A 21,740-nucleotide genomic window follows, 5' to 3' on the forward strand; every position below is an offset into this window, starting at 1 on the left:
TGTCAATGATTCTGTGAAAGGTGAAAAAGCATCCTAGAACTACACAGGAGGAGTTAGTTAATGACCTCAAATTAGCAGGGACCACAGTCACCAAGTTTGCCAATGAACACCTGAATGATTCTGTGAGTGACTGGGAGAAGGTGCTGTGGTCTGATGAGACCAAAATAGAGCTCTTTGGCATTAACTCAACTCGCTGTGTTTGGAGGAAGAAAAATGCTGCCTATGACCCCCAAAACACCGTCCCCACCGTCAAGCATGGGGGTGGAAACATTTTGCTTTGGGGGTGTTTTTCTGCTAAGGGCACAGGACAACTTATTCGCTTTAACGGGAAAATGGACGGAGCCATGTATCGTGAAATCCTGAACGACAACCTCCTTCCCTCTGCCAGGAAACTGAAAATGGGTCGTGGATGGGTGTTCCAGCACGACAATGACCCAAAACATACAGCAAAGGCAACAAAGGAGTGGCTCAAGAAGAAGCACATTAAGGTCATGGAGTGGCCTAGTCAGTCTCCGGACCTTAATCCAATAGAAAACCTATGGAGGAAGCTCAAGCTCAGAGTTGCACAGAGACAGCCTCGAAACCTTAGGGATTTAGAGATGATCTGCAAAGAGGAGTGGACCAACATTCCTCCTAAAATGTGCGCAAACTTGGTCATCAATTACAAGAAACGTTTGACCTCTGTGCTTGCAAACAAGGGTTTTTCCACTAAGTATTAAGTCTTTTTTTGTTAGAGGGTTCAAAAACTTATTTCACTCAATGAAATGCAAATCAGTTGCTATCTTTTATTTAAAGTTATTTTTTCGATTTTTCCTTTTGATGTGCTATCTGCCACTGTTAAAATAAACCTACCATTGAAATGATACTGTTCTGAGACTTTTCATTTCTTTGTCATTGGACAAACTTACAAAATCAGTGAGGGGTCAAATAATTATTTCCTCCACTGTAGGTCAGTATGGGTTTATGCATGTGAGTGGATAGATAGGTCAGTATGGGTTTATGCATGTGAGTGGATAGATAGGTCAGTATGGATTTATGTATGTGAGTGGATAGATAGGTCAGTATGGGTTTATGTATGTGAGTGGATAGATAGGTCAGTATGGGTTTATGTATGTGAGTGGATAGATAGGTCAGTATGGGTTTGTGTATGTGAGTGGATAGATAGGTCAGTATGGGTTTGTGTATGTGAGTGGATAGATAGGTCAGTATGGGTTTATGTATGTGAGTGGATAGATAGGTCAGTATGGGTTTGTGTGTGCTGGGTTTACTTGGAAGGTTTGGACTTGATGGACCCTGGTCTTTTCTCAACCCTATTTAACTATGCCTGTAGAACCCTTCCAACTCACCTATTCCCCTAAAGTTATGTTATGTTAATTCTTCTTCATTATTTAACGGGAATCTGCCACCCAGGCATAAAAATTTATATAATAAAATTTCTTTCCAAATAAGGAATGAAACGCAAATTCTTTGTTTGTTTGTTTTTTTTTTTTTATTTAAAACATTCATAAAATGTCCATACCTGTTATAAATGTGTTTATAAATCTCAGTTGTCAATCATCCCAATTACCCAGGCATAGAGGCAGGGCAATTACTTACACTTTCCATTCAGCACTTTCTAGATCTCACTGCACTCCTCACATTCCTCCTCCAACCACCTATAATTGTGTAGCCAGGCATGGGCAAAAAGATTTATATAATTTATAGTGCAAGTAAAGTTTATTTTGCTTGACTATTGGGTAGAAAAGGATTTGGAATTATTTCTTAAGGTGGCCATTAGACCTTCGGTCCTTTAGACTGTTTCAGCAGCTTATTTGTGTATGGGCACCAACGACGGGCCCTGATCGACATCTGGGCTGAAATTGGCTAGATCTCAATCAGCAGGTTTGATTTTTTCATCGGATCCGATGTTTCCTATGCTTAGGGCCAAACGATCGAATTAGCGCGATATCACCCACCTGTATGTAGCGACCATGCCAAACGAGCGGATTTTACAGTGTATGCCCACCGTTAGGGTGACAGGTCCCCTTTTTGTCACCAATATATTCCAAAGCACTTTGCACAGATTATATTTAAATAACAATCTTTCCCCAGTGGAAGTTACCATATTATGTCCTTTACAAATACTCTATGGTCAGTTTAATCAGAAATTGATTTTTTATCAACTAAAAGCACAGCGTGCACTTGTATGTACTGTGCCCTTATAGTAGCTCAAAGATATAATGCTTGTCATGTTTCCTTCACTCAAACAGAACAATTGCCTGTCTAGGCCTAACATATACCTTCACCCGGACATAGACTCAAAACTACAGAGTAAGCTGAAAGACATTGTAAAACGACATCAGGTACCAGTTTGTTTTACCTGCTTTGAATTTGTAAAATTCTCATATGTATAAGACATTCTCTCTTTTTGCAGTCATGGACAACCACTGAAACTCCAGATGTTGCAGAACTAAGTTCCCAGCATCCTCCCGTTGACTCCTGTAAAAGCTGCAGTTCTGCAACATCTGGCTGGCCTAGTACTGACCTATATCATTCTTTGGACCTAGTCCATTATTTGTGTAGTACTGGTATAGGATATATTATCACGAAAGGTTGGGACCTGGGGTTTTCCAGATAAGGGATCTTTCTGTTATTTGGATCTCCATACCTTAAGTCTACTAGACAACATTTAAACATTAAATAAGTCCAATATGATTGTGGAATCCTAGGGATCCTGTGAATTCATGCATTCATGTATCAGTGGTGTTACAATAGAGGAGGCAGACCCTGCTGTCACTGGGGGATGGGGGGCCTGGACAGCGGGCTTTCTCCATTTTGCATATACATTTCTGCTCCATGCCAGCTCTCAGGTAAGAGAGTGGGTGGGGAGCAGGGAGTTATAGGTGGTGGGATCGCGCCAGAGCAGATGGAGGACATGTTAGGGCAGGGGGCCAGGTAATCTTGTTACTCTGCGTGGCCTCTCTGAAGTGTGTTTTTGCAGGGGGGCCTGGCACAGAGTAGTTACGCCACTGTTTCTATAAATGTTCATTAAAACAGTATTGACCTAGGGTATTCTGATTAGAGAACCTTCATTATCTGCATATTTGTCTTTATTCGTAATATCGGGAGCTGCTATACTAATTGCAACACACCAATAACTATAATGAAAGTGCACCCTCCTGCTGCCATTGTTATAAAAAAATAGGCATGAAATTAGCCTTGTTTTATTCAAGAAATTCCATCCTCAACCCAAAATTTGAGAATAAAAATGTTAAATGTTGCAAATGTTTCTGATTCTGCCTTTGGAGATTTGGTTCTTTTGGTGCTTTTAATCAACTGCTTCTGCTACATTGTTTCAGGAGTCAGAGCCAGCAGTGCAGACAATGGAAAGAGCCAGCCAGATACTGCATGTAGTAGCAATTCAATTTACAAATAACTTTGAACAAATCAAAATTGTAATGTATATTAAAATGTTGCTTTAATACACATTTTTTTTCATTATGTATAAAAAACCTGTTGGAGTAGGCCTTTACCTAGAAATACCATTCCTTATGCAAAGGGTCACTTTCTTATCTTATTCAGCCCTCTATCTGTTCTCATTAACATGTTGTGGCAATTTGGTCTAAAATGGTCAAACTGGCCAACGTGATTGGCCCATATGTCATTTTACAAATTGTTTGTTTATATTTTTTTGGTATGCATTTGTGTATCTTGCCCCCTACTGGCAATGCATTGTGGTAAAACAAGAAAGCTACTTATTCACAGAATGGAACACAGACACGGAACAAACAGTGTTTGAACAATGCTGTATGAACAGCAGATGCTCTTTATGTGCATGATAATCCGCATTTGTACAGCATTGTCTAATTACAGCTTCATAAAAGAACAAGAAAAGTTGGTGTTTCTTGGTATTGATATCTCATATTATTCTTGCAGGGCACTGTAACAGAAGACAAGAGTCATGCATCTCACATCGTTGTTCCTGTTCCTAGCAATTTAGAAGATGGTGAGATTTTTTTTTTACTGTTCAGAAAGTGTAGTCTAGCAAAAAGCAACTTTTTCATCTAAAAAATGTTGCTTATTTTTTAATATTTTAATTTAATTGTTTTTTAGAGGAGTGGGTGCGACCTATTCTTAAGAGGGATAAACAGGTTCTTCTGCACTGGGGTTATTATCCTGACAGGTAAGCCAGATGGATCAGTGTTCATCATTTACTGCTGCCCTCAGTTGTACAAATTTATGTTCATGTTGTCATTCTGGAACTGAACTATAAGAATTGATCTAGGGTCATTAATTTGACGAAAAGTTACCCAGCTGAACTCCCTGTTTTAAACACTCCTCCATTAATTGAATGTATGTAATTGTATGCTCAGTTCTGCCCCCACACTATGGCACAGTCCCATTATGTTCTTATTTTACAAGATGTGTGTGATAAAATGTTCTTACATGGAGAATTTTGCAAACGGCTTGTGTTATGTGCAGGACAGAGTGTTGTTCTAGCATGTACTACATGAAGCACCATAATAGTTGTATTTTTAATCAACTGTGGCATACCAGTATTCTGGCACTCTATAAGAACTGCAGCACTCTGTGAGCTCAGGATGTTCATGGTTTGAAAAAACTAATTGGAATTCTGAATATTCTGTCTTAGTTATGACACGTGGGTTCCTGCAAGTGAGGTTGAAGCTTCAGTGGAAGATGCTCCCACAGTAGAAAAACCACGCAAGGTAACCACCCTCAATGTTGTGGCCTTAGTAGAAAAATTAGTAATACAAAATAACAATAAAATTGTAACCTCGCAGAGCAATTGTTTTTTGGCTGCTGGGGTCAGTGACCCCCATGTAACAGCTGGAAGGAGAAGAAGAAAGCAAATGATTTAAAAACTATAAAAAAAAACATAATTAAAACCAATTGAAAAGCTGACTTACTAAAAGTTAACTTAAAGGTAAACCACCCTTTTAATAAAAACATAAGTAAATAAAAGCAATAAAAACATTGTTGACTAACAGAGCAAAACTCTATGAGAGAAAATGCCCCCTTCCCTCACCACATGTAGTCACTGACAGTTGGAAGCTACTGTGCACATTGGGCAGATTTTGGCTCAATATTGAAAAATTAGCATTTTGCAGTTTGCAGCCCTGTCAATGCACACACATACAGGGCAAAAGGAGGCAAATCAGTTTCCCTACTGGGTAAGAACATGCTGTTTGTGCCATTAGCCATAGAGTTGGCGATGTCTGTCTAGTCTTTGAGTCCATGTTAAATTCTTTTTCTTACATTTAACAGTTTGGGCCCTTATAATCTGATAAGCAGTAGTGGAGTTTTTAATGAGGATAGAAATTTTGTAGATTTGGATTTGTAGTAGATTCTCTATGGACATTTTTAATATATTTGTCTAATTTGTTTAAAAAGTTTTCTTTCTATTCCTTTTTTCACTTTGATATACACATATACGTCTGATTCAAGAGGTGCGGGTTGTCAGGATTGCTTATTAATTAATATACAGATATTTTGATTTGAGGTCTTTTTTGTGTGGGTACAAAGTTCCCCATACTCTGATTCTCAGTGGGGGTAGGTAGCCCACTATTTATATGCACTAATTTCCTAATACATTCAACCACTCCAGTTATCAATACAAACCAATAAAGAATTATTTCTAAGCAGTCTGCAGCATGTTAAAAAATGAAATCAAATATCTGATTGGTTGAGTGACTATATGGAGCTTTGTAGCAGCTTTCCTATAAACTAGCACTGTAACCTTGCTTTAGATGCATTGTTTTTTATCTTCCTGGCTGCCTGATTTTTCTCTTGATATGTGCAGTCAATTAATCTGGTCCCATATGAATGTGAATATGCCATAGATACAGAAAAGTAGGCCCACCCCTTGTTAATATACAGTATAAAATATCTAGGCACGGGAAGAATAATACCTTTGTACTGCACTTGCCCTCCTCCCTTTGGTATCTGCTGCATAATATCTATGTGATGCTTTGCCACTTTGTATCTGGATAAGAATGCTTGCTTAGAAATAGGATTCTTTTTAAATATTGATTATAAAAGCATACAGGTAAATTACATAGGCATATACAGAAGCACATCCTTTATGCACACAGCAAGTTCTGTGTGTCAGTTTTGGAAGAGTCTTACGCATATTTGATGATGTTTTTCTCTTTTTTTTCCCCCCTTTTTTCAATACTCTGCTGAGCAAAGGCTGCCATGGCAACTATATCTTGGTTGCACTGGCAGGCTGCTGTTTGCCAGATAATGGCCTCCTTGTCAGTTTTATCATAATCACATTTTCCAATGGCTTAACCAGTATTCTGATCTAGATTCTATCTGTGCCAAGCAGAATTCATATATCTCAGTGTGTATTTAGGGCCTAATTCAATACTTAATAGTGACGAAGTGTTCCCAAACAGAAACATCTGTTAGTGGGGGAAGACACCTGTCTAAAGATCACAGAGTGATGTTCTGCCTGCTTTGGTATTTTGAGTAGGTCCATGCCAAATGGATTCTGGACACAGACTCATTCAATGAGTGGATGAATGAAGAGGACTATGAGCTAACTGATGAGAAGAATCCTGTTGCACGGCGTAAGAAAATCTCAGCCAAGACCCTTACTGACGAGGTGAGAACAATATTTTATCCTAATTTTCTTGTTATAAGTGGTCACTGAATAGTGCTCATCACTGGGTCTCTCAGATTTTCTAGAAAGTACAGCTGCTTACAATTTTCTACTGTTTTTTCAGATATTAATTTGTACCCTGTGTCTTATTTACCAAACTTAAATTAAAAGTTCAAGGGGCTAGATTTCACTGTACCTGAACACTTCATATATTACTATTATTATGTTTATTTTACATGTTTTTATAAATCGCCAACATTTTTGCAGTGCTGTACTATACATTGGTTTATACATTGAACATACATATCTTGTTTAATACAGGACAAACCCCGGTGGGTTTTTTTGTTTTTTTTTTGCTGTATCCCAGTTCCTTCTCCATTGAATATTTGTCTAAATTTGTATTAGTGGCCTGCCTATATTTGAATCGCATTGGCATGCACAACCTTACTTTTATTAAATCTCACCTGTCTAAAGTGAATGAGAATATACAGTAAATATCAGGGCAAATGAAAATGTATTTTTGAGAGAGTATTTTGTTAGACAAAAGTTGTGCTAATTAATCTCTGGAAAGTGTGGGTGTGGGGTGGGTGTACAATTCAACCAAAAATCTATAACTTACTGTTTAAACTAAGTGAGTGAAACTTGTGTAGCGTGAGGCTGGCAGGAAGTCACTAAGAGACAATATAAATCAAGTTCTTTATACATATGCTGACCAAGAAATATCTGGGCACTTGCTATTTATTTTTTGCATTGATATCTTTCCAAAGGTAAGTAGCCCTGACTCAGACCGCAGAGACAAGAAGGGACCTAACTACAAGAAGAGGAAACGCTCACCCTCTCCTCCTCCCAGCGCTGAAGCAAAGAAAAAGACTGTCAAAAAGGGGTACATTTGCATATATTTTTATACTGCAAGACATTGGCAGCTTTCTGCTATAGAAATGCAACATTTTACTGACTTCTCAGTTAAAATTTCATGCCAAGGTGGCAGTCACCAGTGCAGTTGTGGGGTTTGGATACACAGGTCCTGATCTGTAGCTAGGGGAAGCTAAGGAAGCAGAAGCCAGGACTCCAAATCAGGGTAGTAACTTTGATTGTTGGTTAACATTATATTTAGGGTTTTTTTCTACTATAGTTTGTACTTTTGACTGTGTAGTTAGGTATGCAATGAGTTGATTTACTAAAAAATATTTCTTGCAGCCCTTCTACCCCATATACCAAATCAAAGAGGGGTCATCGAGAGGAGGAACAGGAGGACCTTACCAAGGATATGGATGAACCTTCCCCAGTTCCTAATGTGGAAGAAGTTACTCTCCCTAAAACAGGTACAAGGCAAGGCACTTGGATGCAGATTGGTTGCATAGATTTCATGCTGTACTTCATCACTGTAAAGAAATTTTTTTTCCATTCTAGTGAACACTAAGAAGGACTCTGAATCTGCACCAATAAAAGGAGGGACTGTGACAGACCTGGGTAAGTTTGTTTTGGGTCATTTGTTGCTCTCCAAGTCTTCTTACATTTGACTGTGGCTCATGAGTAAGAAAGGCTATACAGGCTTGTTGACAAGTTCCCTAGAGAGGAGCCTGTGAGGAGCCCTACACAGTGTCAGGTCTCTGCATTCAAAATATGCCCAGCTAGCACTGTTGAAAAGCACCTGTGGTGTTCTTCTAATGCTGCATTTTGGGATAACTGAGTTGAACTGCAGTGTGGAACTGTTCTGTTCTCTATATAACAATAGTAGCAGCTGTTTTACTGTATGGTGATTGTTAGGTATTTACAAGCATAACTAAAAAGCAATACAGGTGTAGGGATCTGCTACCTTGCTACCTTCCCATTGTTCTGCTGATCGGCTGCTGTGGGGGAGGGGTGATATCACTGAAACTTGCAGCGCAGCAGTAAAGAGTAACTGAAGTTTATCAGAGCACAGGTCACATGACTGAGGGTACCTGAGAAACTAGCAACACGGCAAGCCTCATGTCAAATTTCAAAATGAAATATAAAAAACAGATTTGTAGTACAGAGTTCTGCTGAAACAGTGCTATTAACTGATGTAGTTTGAAAAAAAAACATGTTTTCCCGTGACATTATTCTTTTAACAGTGTAATTTGGAAACATTTTAAACTATGCTGCATCTGCCTGGGGAAATTTTACAGCTGATGGTCTAAAAGCATCTCTCTTGATTGTACTTGCTTCTTATCTCTCACAGATGAACAGGAGGATGAAAGCATGGATGCAGTGACCAAGGTATGAGTTGTCTAACACAACACAATATGTACATATAATAGAAACACTTGTATTGTTAGGCATAGAGTTTGCAAACATGGGTTGTTCTGCCTTAAAGTTTTGATGCTTTCTACAATCTAAAAATGTGCTTACAGGAACCATCTTGCATATTTAAAGAATAAGTAAACCTTTTTTTTTCTATCACTAAACTTACTCTAAACAGCCTCCAGAACTGCCTGCTTTTGTCCCAGCATTCTCTCTGACCTGGTTCCTCAGTTAGAAGTTGTGCAGAATGAAGCACCACCCCCACTTCCTGTTCAGTTCTTCAATTCGACTACCTGTAGTCCACCTGGAGAGCCTTCTGGGCATGCCTGGAGGCAGCAGGAGCCAGTCTGTGCATTAGCAGGGGTTTTTTTTTGTTGATGAGAGAACTGAACAGGAAGTGGGGGCGGGGCTTCACTCTGCACAAGGAAGCAAAGAAAAACGATTAACTTCTAACTGAGGAACCAGGTCAGAGAGAATGTTGGGACAAAGTAGGTAATTCTGGAGGCTGTTTAGAGTAATTTTACTGATAAAAAAAAAGGTTTACTTATTCTTTAAGGGAACCTTTTCCACCAATTATGTTAGAGTGATGAAGCTCTCTCAAAATATATTCAGTGTTTAGACAAAAAAAGGCTATCCATGAAGCAAATGTATTAAATACCTATTACAGCTTTTATTATAAGGGAATATGTCTATTAAACATGAAGCCAGGCGACAAACAAAAGTATTGAGGCCAACCCCTCCTTGGTCTCGCACCTCCTCCTTGTACTTGAACCATCCTTAAATAAAGGGATATCTTGGATGCTTTCTGAGAAATTCTCTTCTCTCCCTTCCTTTGTCTATAGCTTGCTCATTTGAGAAAGTGGAACTCTCCCAGCAGGATTTCTCTAAGCTTTGCAGTCACTGACCTAAATTTTCTCTTACATTCAGTGGGTCAGATTTCCTGTGTATTCAAAAATGAAATATAAAGACACAAACACTAAAGGTTATCTCCACCCAAAAGCTGTTAGCCATGATTAAATATGCTTTAATAGTATTTAAGTTCTTTGTTTTGAAAGTGTGCACCAAAAATAGGGATAAACAAATGCTATTTTTCATTGCAGTTACAATGTAGAAGAAGTCAGTTTACCTCTAACACTGTTAATCATGTGACCTCTACTACATTATTTCAGCTGTTAGAACCAGTAGTGCAGATAAAAGAATGGCTGGGCAGATACTGTTTTCTCTGACATCTCCAGGGGACACGAGACCAATGGAGTAAAGCTTCATCTTCCAGGAGGCAGGACACTTGAGCAGCTAAGAAAAGGGGGGTGCCCTGCTAGTCAGGCTTTACCCCTCGTAATTCCTCTTTTGACCTCAGTTTTTCAAGTGTCCTGTCTACAGGAGGGTGTACTGTCAAATCTCTAGTGAGACCCATCGAGAGGATATCTGCAGATAAATAAACGGCTGGGCAGATGCTCTTTTAAATAGCAATGTTTTATTTAATGTATATTGGATTTTTAATTCTGCTCTCACAGGTTTATTGCCAGCCCTTTGTAAATCTGTGGTGTCCTAGAGGGGTTATCGTTTCCCCTGCACTTTGGGATTAAATGTATTAATGGATTCTCTGCTATATTTGGCAGGAAAAACATTTTACAGATGATAAGCAATGAATTTTTCACATGTATTTGTTTAGGAAGAAGATGAGACCTCATCTGGGATTAAAGGCGAGCAAATGAAAACATCCGATCTTCATGAGGACAATGTGACTGAACAAACACACCATATCATCATTCCTAGCTATGCTGCTTGGTTTGACTATAACAGGTAAAGTCTCCTCTTTGCTTTTAATAGCAATGGAACTATCCTCTGATAATCATTTTTCTTTTTTATTTGGTGAAAGGAACCTTGATTTATTGTGATGAATAAAGACAAGCAGCACATTTCACAGCACAAATAGATGATTTATGTATAACATTGTGTCCTTTATTTTACTGTTTCAACAACTCCATCTTTATTCATCATTACCTGAGATACAGGTGGGCTCTTAGGGCAATGGCACATCAGTGATCCAGGTATTTTGTAGCTTCCTGGGTCTCGATCCCCACTGACTTGAATGGCAGTGACCTGTATGTGCAAGTGCACTTGCTTCTCAGGCAGTTGTTGCTTGGAAGCAAAACAAGTCCATATACAGTATGCTTGCAGGGGAATCTCCATTTAAGTCTGTGGCTGTATCCCCTGCCTATGGAACTACAAATCACTCTGGCAATAAAACGCGAATAATTGCCCCTGTTCTGTTGCCCTTAATCGTGACTGCCAGCTGTAGAACTGGAGGTGTCAAGCTCATGACTCTCCTAGTATGTTTTTCTGGACAATTTGCACCAACACAGCCTCATGGGTTCTTTTTTTATTTTTACACAACCACATTTGGTTGAGCAAGAAACAGGGTTTTTGATGGTGGAGATAAAACATTTCTATTACATTTTATTTTTATTGATTACAGAGCAATTTAAAGTATGCTGATTTTAATCTTTGTCTCACTGTATACCTTTTATATTAAGCTTTTTAGAATACATGGCTAGAGCCTTCCTTAAGTGGGGGTTTGTTTGTTTTTGTCACCATTTTTGAATGGTAACAGACTGCTTTGCAATAAGTTAACATTATTGCTTTTATTGCATATTTATTTTAATCTCCCTTTCTCCTTCAGTGTGCATGCTATTGAACGTCGGGCATTACCAGAGTTCTTCAATGGCAAGAACAAGTCCAAAACACCAGAGATGTGAGTCTTACACAATATATGGTTATAGGTGTGGCTGATAAGAAGGCATGAAAAAGTTTAAGTGCTTGATTTTTCAGAAGTTAAACAGAAGGGAAAGGTTTAGAGTAGCAGGCCAATTCTCTATAAAATAGTTACAATAAAATATATATTTTGTTCATAGAAGAAAGTTATCTTTTAATTGGTTTAGAAGATAAATTGTTTAAAATTGGCCTTGTGTTCTTTTTCTGCTATTCAACTGCACAAGTCTTGCATAATGGAAAACTGCTTTATGTATTTATTATTTGGTAAACTAACCTTACATATACGTTACAGCACAGGATTCATTTGATGAGACTTTGTGCAAAGAATGTGTCACAGTCTCATAACCTTACATTTCACAAACCAACACAAATGACCCCTTCTGTTCTTTTTCCCTATTTTTCTAGATACCTTGCCTATAGAAACTTCATGATTGACACCTATAGACTAAACCCTCAGGAATACCTTACTTCTACAGCATGTCGTCGCAACTTGGCAGGGGATGTCTGTGCTATCATGAGGTGCGGGTGACATGGGAACGTCATCTCAGAGGATTAAAAGGCAATGATCATATGTAGTAGGGTTAGCAATGAATAGCTGTGCATACTAGAAAGTTTGGGAGCACATTATGATTTTGTATATATATTTTCTATATATGTTAGTGTTACACAGTTAATAATTATATTAAGAGGAGGATATAATTGTCCCAGCTCTGTTGTTCTTCTTGCTTTAGGGTTCATGCCTTCCTAGAACAGTGGGGGCTCATTAACTACCAAGTGGATGCTGAGAGTCGTCCTACTCCAATGGGCCCTCCTCCAACATCACATTTCCATGTCTTAGCTGATACTCCATCAGGACTGGTTCCACTGCAGCCTAAAACACCACAGGTAGGCATGACAAGGCTTTTTAGACGAGTCATTTTATGGTTTCACCTCCCTTTTATATATTCAGTGCACATGTTTTCATTACCTGTACTACATAGCTCCAAACGGCTTTTTTTTGTCTTTGGCCTATTTCATTATGATAATTTTTCCATGTCACCAGCTTTTCTATAGTTCACTTTTAAGGTGGTGTCACCCACGGCTGTTTTTCTTCTGTCAGAGAAATGCCTGAATCGCACGTTTCTCTTTGGTTATCAATATACTCTGCATCTGACATGAAATGGAATGTCTCATTTTCTTCTTTCTAGCAGAGCTCTGCTTCACAACAGATGCTCAATTTCCCTGATAAAAGTAAGGATAAACCAAGTGACCTTCAGAATTTCGGCTTACGGACAGATATGTATAGTAAGAAGAACACAACATCCAAGGTAAATCAAAACAGTGTATTTCAAAGTTTTCTTTAGTCTTTAAAATTTGTAATTTTAGGTAATACTTCTTGTTACACTTAGTGTTTAGTAATATGTGGATTTTTTTTTTTTACTTGAACAGAGTAAGGCTGCTGCCAGTGCAACACGCGAATGGACTGAGCAGGAGACGCTGTTGCTACTTGAGGTGTGAAATCTGGATATGCTTCACTGAATAAATGATTTGGCACTTAGAATTTAGTTAGATATTTTGAAAATGTATGCCAATTACCTATGCCTACCTAACACAGGCTCTGGAAATGTATAAAGATGATTGGAACAAAGTATCTGAGCATGTGGGGAGCCGCACACAGGACGAGTGTATCCTGCATTTCTTACGACTTCCCATTGAGGATCCATATCTAGAGGACTCTGAGGCCTCTCTGGGACCACTGGCCTATCAGCCCATACCCTTTAGCCAATCGGGGAATCCTGTGATGAGCACAGTAGCCTTCCTTGCATCTGTAGTAGATCCTCGGGTAGCATCAGCTGCAGCAAAATCAGCTTTGGGTTTGTTACTTTTATTTTTATTTGTTGGTACAGTCTTTGCTGTATTCAGGGGCATTTTGGCCCCTAGTGCCCCAGAAATGTTGGGAATATTAATAACCTTTAAAAGACTTTGTAATGTTTCTGATTTATTAGATGAATTTTCCAAGATGAAGGAGGAGGTTCCCACAGCACTGGTGGAAGCTCATGTCAGAAAGGTCGAGGATGCAGCCAGAATCACTGGAAAAGCTGATCCTAGTTATGGCCTTGAGAGCAGTGGTATTGCTGGAACAGCTTGCGAAGACAACGAGAGGATAGGTGAGTTAGACTCTTAAGTCAATATATATATATATATATATAATCTCAGACTGCTTTTCTGGTTCCCAGATATATTGATACAGATATGGGATCTGAATGTTAGGTATGTTTTTCAGGACTACGGTCTTTGTCTCAGGGGGACACGGGGAATGCATGAGGTTGAGCTCCACCCTCCAGGAGGCTGGACACTTGAATAACAAATTAAGGGGATGTACCAGGTCCACTCTGGCTTTACCCCTACATTGTACCCAATCCAGGAAGATTTTCAAGTATCCTGCTTCCAGGAGTTTTGACAGCCATGTCTCTAATGAGACTCTGACATAATTTCTTTGGTTAGTTCAGGGCAAGGGCCTTTTCCCCCCAAAATTTAAAATATCACAGGGCGGATTTATGAGGATTGAGAAATTCTTCCTAATCTTTCTTGGTGCATCTTTCACAAGAGAATTTAGTTTTAATTATTTGTTGTACACATTTTTTTTAGCATCAATATGATAGTGACATGTTCCTCATTTATCAGGGACTTTTCACTATGACATAAGCTCTTCAGTGAGATGCTTACTGCTTCCCCACAGACCCCTGGTACTGATATGTAGGCAGCACCTCTTCCAGTGATCCCCAACCAGTGGCTCGTGAGCAACTTGTTGCTCATTGGGTTTATTTTGGATATTGCTCCCAGTGGCCTCAAAGCAGATGCTTATTTTTGAATTTCTGGCTTTTATCCAAGTTTTGGTTATATATAAACCAGGAGTAATGCAAAACAAAGCCTCCTGTAGGCTGCCAGTCCACATAGGGGCTACCAAATTGCCAATCAGAGACCTTATTTGTAACCCCAGGAACATTTTTCATGCTTTTGTTGCTCCCCAACTCTTTTTACATTTAAATGTGGCTCACAGGAAAAAAAGTTGGGGATCCCTGCCTTAGAAGTTGACATCTGGCTTTGAGGCAGGTGGAAGTTCTAATAGGTTGAGGACAAATGTAATTAATACGACAGCCTATTAACAGGGGTCTGCAGTGGAGCATGGAGGTTGGTGGGGATGGCAGAGGGGTTATTAAAGGGATAGTAGTAGTTAGGTAAATGCAGGGGTGCTGCTGCCATGAGGCAAGTTGAGCTTCTGGTAACCTTTTAGTGTCAAAATTCTGATTTTTAAATTGGAATTTCATCTCTTCTAGTGCAGAGAGCAGTCTCTGCTTGCCAAAAGCTCTGAGCTGTAGATGCTGGGGGCAAGTGGGGACGGCACCGTTGGAAAGTTTGCCTCAGGGCGCCCAGGGAAGTAGGATGCAAAGATTTTCTTTCAAACCCTGATAGGCCCTTTCGTTTAAATGAATCTCTTTAACTTTGAGCCCCCACTTTGAGAAAAGACTATAATAAATATCCAAAAGGAAATTTTATAAATATCTAGGTGTAATTATTTACTTTTGTTGCAACTTTTATATTATTGGTTTCCACAGTTGCTGCGTAAAGGATTTCCAAATAACACATGCCATACATGTGTGATTATATTTTGTTTAAAGAAAAATGTTTTAGATTATTGCATATATTTACTGTTTTAATAAAGTGACTGAATGTTGTTAGACAATGTTGCTGAGCTGTTCTATTTATCTATGGATCCTTTGGGTTACTTTGGTGTTGTTAGTCAGGCAAGGGAGAATAAATGACTGAAAGTTGCCTTTTGTCCACTCTGTAATGCAATCTAAGAATAAGTCATTAAATATATGGCAGATTTGAACATGTAAATCTTAATCGCCACAAAAATATATCTGTTGAATACGACACCTTTTGGCTTGTGTCAAATTGTATTCATTTCAGGCAAAATTTACCTTGACTCCTGTCTGACATGTTCACTTTTAATTTAAATAAACCTTGGGCCAGAGGGGTATGTTAAAAATAAAATAGCATAATATATATTAATCCATTTTGGATTGGCCAGCTATCAATTATCACCAGTTACTTTTCCATTGGTGCCCTATATTTCCCTTGGTGTCAGGTGCTGAGTGTGAAATGTACATTTCAGAGAGCCCTGTGGGTTAATATGGAGGACAACATTTTTTGTCAGCTTGTGGCAGCAGTTATGCCTTGTATACACATCATAAGTACCTTATGCAGAGGGGCAACCATGTTTTTAAGTTTTAATTATGAGATTAATATAGAGATGAACTGTACAAGGCCCTTCATATTTGGAAAGTCAGTAATTATTTCTTTCTGTGTTTATTGATGCCTTTCACAGATTGTCCCAAAAGGAGCACCCCTGAAATCCATGGTAGGAAATATTCCTCTCTTACACACAAGACTTCTTTAACATGATACATTCCATTTCTACAACCATACACATTTCTACAATCATAAAAATGCAAAGTTGGAATAGAAGAGAGTTTTGTCAAATTATATTTATGTATGAATAGAAGGAGGGAAGGAAGAAAAAGGGGGAGGGGAGGAGATGGAGAGTGTATCATGGTATTTTAGACAGCAGTTGCTGGAGACTCCAGCCATGGGTTCCAAATCTTCTCAAACTTTTGTGGGCATCCTCTGGCTAGGTAAGTTAACCTGTAGAGTTCCAGTTGAGAGTTTATCAGCTTTATCCATTTATTTAAAGTAGGAGGTAGGGGACCCATCCAATGTAGAGCCACAGTTTTTTTTTTTTGCATAAAACAAAAGAGCCCTCATAAGGGATCTGGAAGCTGTCTTGGGTAATAGGGAGTCCACCAGGCCCAACAGGCATGTGATTGGGTTTAGAACTTGAGGTAAGGAAAGTTTGTCTGCTACGAAGCACTTGACTTGTTGCCAGAATCTCTGGATGTATGGGCAGTTCCAAAGTAGGTGAATAAAATCAGCATCAGGTTCATTGCAGCGAAGGCATCAGGAGTGTTCCAAGCAACCCATCTGGTGTAGTTTCTTAGGCGTTAAGTAGGTTTGGTGTGTAATTTTGAATTGAATTAATTTGTCTCTTGTGCTTATTAATGGGGAATAGATATTGTCTACCACCTCTTCCCAGTTATCCGGGTCCAGGTGGAGGCCACTTGTTTCCCACTTGAGTTTGACTCTGGGTCTGGTGTCATATTTGTAAGCAGTGATTGCTGCATATGCTTTGGAGAGAGTTTTCAGTTTATCCGGGGCAGAGATTACATTTTCTACTGCCGTGTATTGTATGGGATGAGTATTGCTTTGGAACTGTATGTGGAAGAGATGTTACATTTGCATGTAACTGAACACCGACAGGTCCGTCAGGGCAGGTAGTTGTTGGAGTTGTTTGCGGGTTTTTAGGGACCCTGCGTGTAGTAAGTGATGGAGTTGTTTGACCCCTGATCTTGCCCATGTCACTCCATTTTCAAAGGTTGTAAAGTTGTTAAAGAGGGTGTTGTGCCACAAAAGTATGTCAGGTGAAATTGAGTTTTTTGTGTTGGAGATTTTATACATCATGTCCCAGGCTTTTTTTTATAGAATTTAAAAGGGGAATTAGGGGGGGAAGACATTTGCTAGGCCTGTATAGAGCGTGATGTAGGGATTCAATGGAGCCAAAATACAGTGCTTCTAATAGAGAAGCTGGGTTTTCAGTGTCAAATGTTTTCCAGTTCGAGGCATGTGTTGCCTGTGCTGCGAGGTAATAGAGTTCAAAATTGGGCATTGCTAATCCTAATTGTGAGATTAGTGAATTATATGCAAAAAACTGACATTGCAAGACATTCTCTGCCTCCTTATGCCTTCCAGGATTACATTTTTCACAAAAAAAATGTCATCCTATCTTAATGTATTCCAAGTGTGGCATTAGATAAGCAACTTATAGTACAATGTTACATTCTTTTACCCTTTGGGGTTTTAGTGTTAATGTTTTCATTAATGCTTCCAGAAGAGAGCAGTTCAGATGAGCCCCAGACAGATGCGCAGCCTACAGAAGACAAGAAAGAGCCAAAGGTATAAACTGAACTGTGGCCCAGCTACGCTAATGTAATTTAGATTTATGTAAAACCATTTAGCCCCTGTAAAGCACTATACTGTTTTGTTTTTTTCAAATGAACGTGCATTACTAAAAATAAATCAAATACAATGTTCTCCCCAGGATGTTTAGGCTGGTGCTCCAGCATTTTTATGAGGCACTAAGCTAAGATTTGCCCTGCTCCAGCCTGACCCGCCATAACAGAAAATATTTTACAGGCACCAGTAGGACTGTTTGCCTCTGCAAATATAGACCATTCATTGTATCTGCAAAAACGTATAGTCCTATGAAAAGTTTTCTTTTGGTCGGTTGACTCTGGGGACAACACTAATGAAGTATAGAAGGCTCTGCTTGTGAATAAGAACAGTTTCATGCTAGGCCTGTTAAAAATCACTTATTAATAAGAAAAAAGGAATAAGGAGCCACAGTTAGACTAAAGCAGGCAGTTCAAACATTCATTCAGCAGTTGTATCATTCATTTGACAGTTGTGTCTAACCGGGGGCCTGATATGTGAAATTTATGTGGGACTTCCCTCATGATATAGGTCACTTGCTAAAGTGTTTATCCACAAGGGCTTTCCATCCGGCAATAGTCGGCAAATTAGAGCCCATCCGTGTAATTGCAACCAATTTTTTTGGCATAAAACAATTGAAATAACAGCAGGACACTGGGGTGTATGTTGGGTAACAGATCTTACATTACGTGTAATAAACCTACTGTTGGATGCATAATATTTAGCAATATCAGTTTATCGGCAAAGAACTGGAACACCTCACACCAATAGCTTTGAACAAGTATCTTGTGCTAATAAGTGGTTGGTGCCTGGTAATTTGTGTGTTTAAATAAGCTGCTAATTCAGGGAGCAAAAACATAAGTCTCTGTGATAGATTCGCTGTCTCTAAAAAAGAGCACATCTTCCAGCTATGTGCAATGATAAACTGACTCTGCTTTGTGTGTCAGGATTCACCCAGTGAAACACTCCCTGAAGAAGAGGGTAAGGAGAAAATCAGTGAAGTAGCCAAGAAGGAGGAAGAAAAAAGCAAAGATGGAGATACTGATAAAGAATCAGAGAAAAGTGATATTGACATGGGTAGGTCTGTTATGATTGTAATTATTGTGTTGAGGTTTAGGGTGAAGACACGTGCACCGATTAGTCGCAGTGACTTGTGTAATACCCTACAGTGGGAAAGTCTCCGCAACCAACTTTTTTAAAGTTTTTAAGTCACAGCAACTAGGGATGCACCGAATCCACTATTTTTAGATTCGGCCTAACCCTGAATCCTTCTTAAAGATTTGGGAGAACCGAATCCTAATTTTTAAGGATTTGAATTTGGTTCTGCCAGGAACATGGATTCAACTGAATTTGAATCCTGCTGAAAACGGCAGAATCTTGGGCGAATTCTGAATTGAATTCTGGATTTGGTGCATCCTTAGTGGCGAATAATCACCCCATATGTCTTCGCCCTTAACACTGATCATTCAGCTACTGGAGCAGTGTTATCTGGGATTTCCCAATGCCCAATAATATGCTCTTGCCTCTACAGATTTGATTATTTCTTTTGTCTGTTGCTAACTCGGTAAGGCATACCTTTTGTTTGTTCAGCTGATGGGGAGAAGGTTTCTGACACCAAGGAAGGAGTTGAGGAGATAGAAAAGGAAGAGGGTGGTGGAAAGAACAAGGTTGAAAGAGACATTGGAGAAGGCAACCTTTCTACGGCTGCTGCGGCGGCTCTGGCTGCTGCTGCTGTAAAGGCCAAAGTGAGTATTGTTAACAGAGTGCTGCTTTTCTGACTAGACCTTGTGTTTTATTTACAGTTAGTGGCTTTGAAGGATAAACAAGACTTTTATTCTGAGGTCCCCTAAAATTATTCTGTACAGCCCCCAGAATAACATACATGCATGCAGAGTTAATTTTTTTCTCTATTACAAGCAGCTAAATAGCAGTTCTTTTAGTTACTTCCTTTTCTAGCGTGAAGCTCTGCCCATTCTTCCTTTCTGAGGACTCTTCTCTCTGAATATGAAGACCTTAAATACCTGTTACTGGACATGCTCACTGTCTCTGCTCCAATTACAATAATTTAGGCATGCACAGTAGGCACCTCTTTGAGGTCATCATAATCAGAAAGAGCAGGAGTACTCAGAAAGTAAAAGGGAGTGGAGCTTCGTGCTCAAGGAAGTAACTAAAAGAACTGCTGTTCAGCTGCTTGTAATTGAGAGAAAAAATAAATCTGAATGCATGGAGAAAGGTATGTTATTTTGGGGGCTGTACAGAGTAATTTTAGAATTTTTTTTTTAAAAAAGTTAACTTATTCTTTAATATAAAGAGCACTTTACACAGAAGTAACAAAATATGGTAACATTTTTAAACATTTTCTGTTTTGTGTTCTTTGTTTCGTTTGTCATGGTTCATCCCTAACAGGAGCTGTGCTGAATGAGTGTAAATATTGCAATGGTATTTTTACCTCTCTCCTTAGCATTTGGCAGCAGTGGAAGAGAGGAAGATAAAATCACTTGTTGCACTTCTGGTGGAAACTCAGATGAAGAAGCTAGAAATCAAACTGAGACATTTTGAAGAGTTAGAGACCATCATGGACCGAGAAAGGGAGGCGGTAGGTGTCATTGAAGGGATTCTGTTATGAATTTTATGCTGTAGATTTTATCACTAAGTTACACTGTGTACATTGCAAATAATTAATTCTACAATTATGATGCAGCATAAGGAGTGACTGTAGTTTATTAGAGTACAAGTCACATGACTGAGGCCACCCGGGGAACTAAGAATATGTCTAGCCCCACATCAAATTTCAAAATTAAATATAAACTATCTGTTTGCTCTTTTGAAAAATGGATACCAATGCAGGATATCTCTATAGGAGCTCTATAAACAGGTGCATTTTCTAAAAAATAATTCCTATAACAGAATCCCTTTATAAAAGAGATGTCGGGTGGGGGGGAAGCACCAGTAATAGCACACGTGACATACTTCTACTGCTTGCACCAATAATTTCACAGGCCACAGGGGAAAAGAGTACCTTCCTTCCTTAATCTAAATCCTCGTCTGCCACTTCCTCAAAAAAGGGAAATTTTTAGTGGCTAATCATGCCACTTCTCAAGACATACCAATTCTACACAACATTCCTTCAGATCCAAGTTAGATGACAGAGAATGACCAGGTTGTAAATCCACCAAGACTCACTGACAAGACCACTTTGGCATGATGGGGTGCCGCTTCTGGAATCGCCACAGCGGCAAGGGGTTCCAGGAGGTATAGACCAACGGGTCCCCAGAACTGTTGTGGCGACTTTTAAAACAGGAGTAGTACCGGTCCCACCACGGGAGAAATTCTTAGTTTTTTTACTCCAGTTTACTTATCATACCAATGAAGGGAGTACTCCCCAGTGTTGTTGGTGGTACAGGGGCCACTGGGAGCCTCAGGGCAAGATCCCTCTCGAAACCCTGGAGTCCAAAACATTCTTTCTCTTTGCCATAACCTCAACATGGAGGGCTTTGGAAGTGGCTTGTCTGTTTTGCTGTTCACCATATCTGATCATCATGATATTTCTTTCTAAAAATTCCTTTAACTGGTAACTAGTGTTTCTCCTCCTTTTGCCCTAGGCAGTTTGCCCTTTACAGGCTGTACTTGGTTTGGTGTCTCAGGCACTACTTTAGGGTGTCAGAATCCACCCCATACTCACTCACTCTGTTTATCATTTCCAACAGGATTAGGAAGTCTACTCTGTCCTGTTGCCATAAGATTATGAGAAGCCATATACTTCCTTTTCTTGTGGGCAAGAGAACAAATATATTAAACAGCCAATTGGTCCTCTATATGTTTACAAAATTCTGCAGTTTACATAACTGCTTTCCCCAAATCTATCTTTGGTAGGGCAGTTTGCTTCCGAGTCTCAGAAACCATCCATTTTTGTAGACATTAGAATGCCTGCATATACCAGGGGAAACAAAACAGAATTTCTTTTTTCCTGTGTTGGTTGATAGAGGCCTCTCTTTTTTGGTATTTT

At 39.2% G+C, this 21,740-nt stretch overlaps 1 protein-coding gene across 6 annotated transcripts in view; it reads left to right on the plus strand.

The window, feature by feature from the left end:
* The window catches only part of smarcc2 (SWI/SNF related, matrix associated, actin dependent regulator of chromatin subfamily c member 2), a 49,417-nt gene that overhangs the window by 17,382 nt on the left and 10,295 nt on the right, over positions 1-21,740 (plus strand). For 4 of the 6 annotated variants that reach the window (XM_004911875.4, XM_004911878.4, XM_002934495.5 and 1 more), the window contains exons 5-26: positions 2,250-2,342; positions 3,916-3,985; positions 4,093-4,162; positions 4,631-4,706; positions 6,476-6,607; positions 7,372-7,487; positions 7,802-7,926; positions 8,015-8,074; positions 8,808-8,845; positions 10,542-10,672; positions 11,553-11,624; positions 12,050-12,163; positions 12,376-12,529; positions 12,832-12,951; positions 13,073-13,135; positions 13,239-13,497; positions 13,630-13,791; positions 16,017-16,049; positions 17,634-17,698; positions 18,682-18,811; positions 19,325-19,479; positions 20,196-20,330. In XM_004911875.4, the coding sequence (XP_004911932.1) occupies positions 2,250-2,342; positions 3,916-3,985; positions 4,093-4,162; positions 4,631-4,706; positions 6,476-6,607; positions 7,372-7,487; positions 7,802-7,926; positions 8,015-8,074; positions 8,808-8,845; positions 10,542-10,672; positions 11,553-11,624; positions 12,050-12,163; positions 12,376-12,529; positions 12,832-12,951; positions 13,073-13,135; positions 13,239-13,497; positions 13,630-13,791; positions 16,017-16,049; positions 17,634-17,698; positions 18,682-18,811; positions 19,325-19,479; positions 20,196-20,330 (2,373 nt within the window). The remainder of the gene's footprint in view (positions 1-2,249; positions 2,343-3,915; positions 3,986-4,092; positions 4,163-4,630; positions 4,707-6,475; positions 6,608-7,371; positions 7,488-7,801; positions 7,927-8,014; positions 8,075-8,807; positions 8,846-10,541; positions 10,673-11,552; positions 11,625-12,049; positions 12,164-12,375; positions 12,530-12,831; positions 12,952-13,072; positions 13,136-13,238; positions 13,498-13,629; positions 13,792-16,016; positions 16,050-17,633; positions 17,699-18,681; positions 18,812-19,324; positions 19,480-20,195; positions 20,331-21,740) is intronic. The other 2 variants (XM_004911876.4, XM_012957800.3) reach the window with 1 other exon arrangement.

This window comes from Xenopus tropicalis, chromosome 2 (genome assembly GCF_000004195.4).
Source record: "Xenopus tropicalis strain Nigerian chromosome 2, UCB_Xtro_10.0, whole genome shotgun sequence".
Taxonomy (NCBI): Eukaryota; Metazoa; Chordata; class Amphibia; order Anura; family Pipidae; genus Xenopus; species Xenopus tropicalis.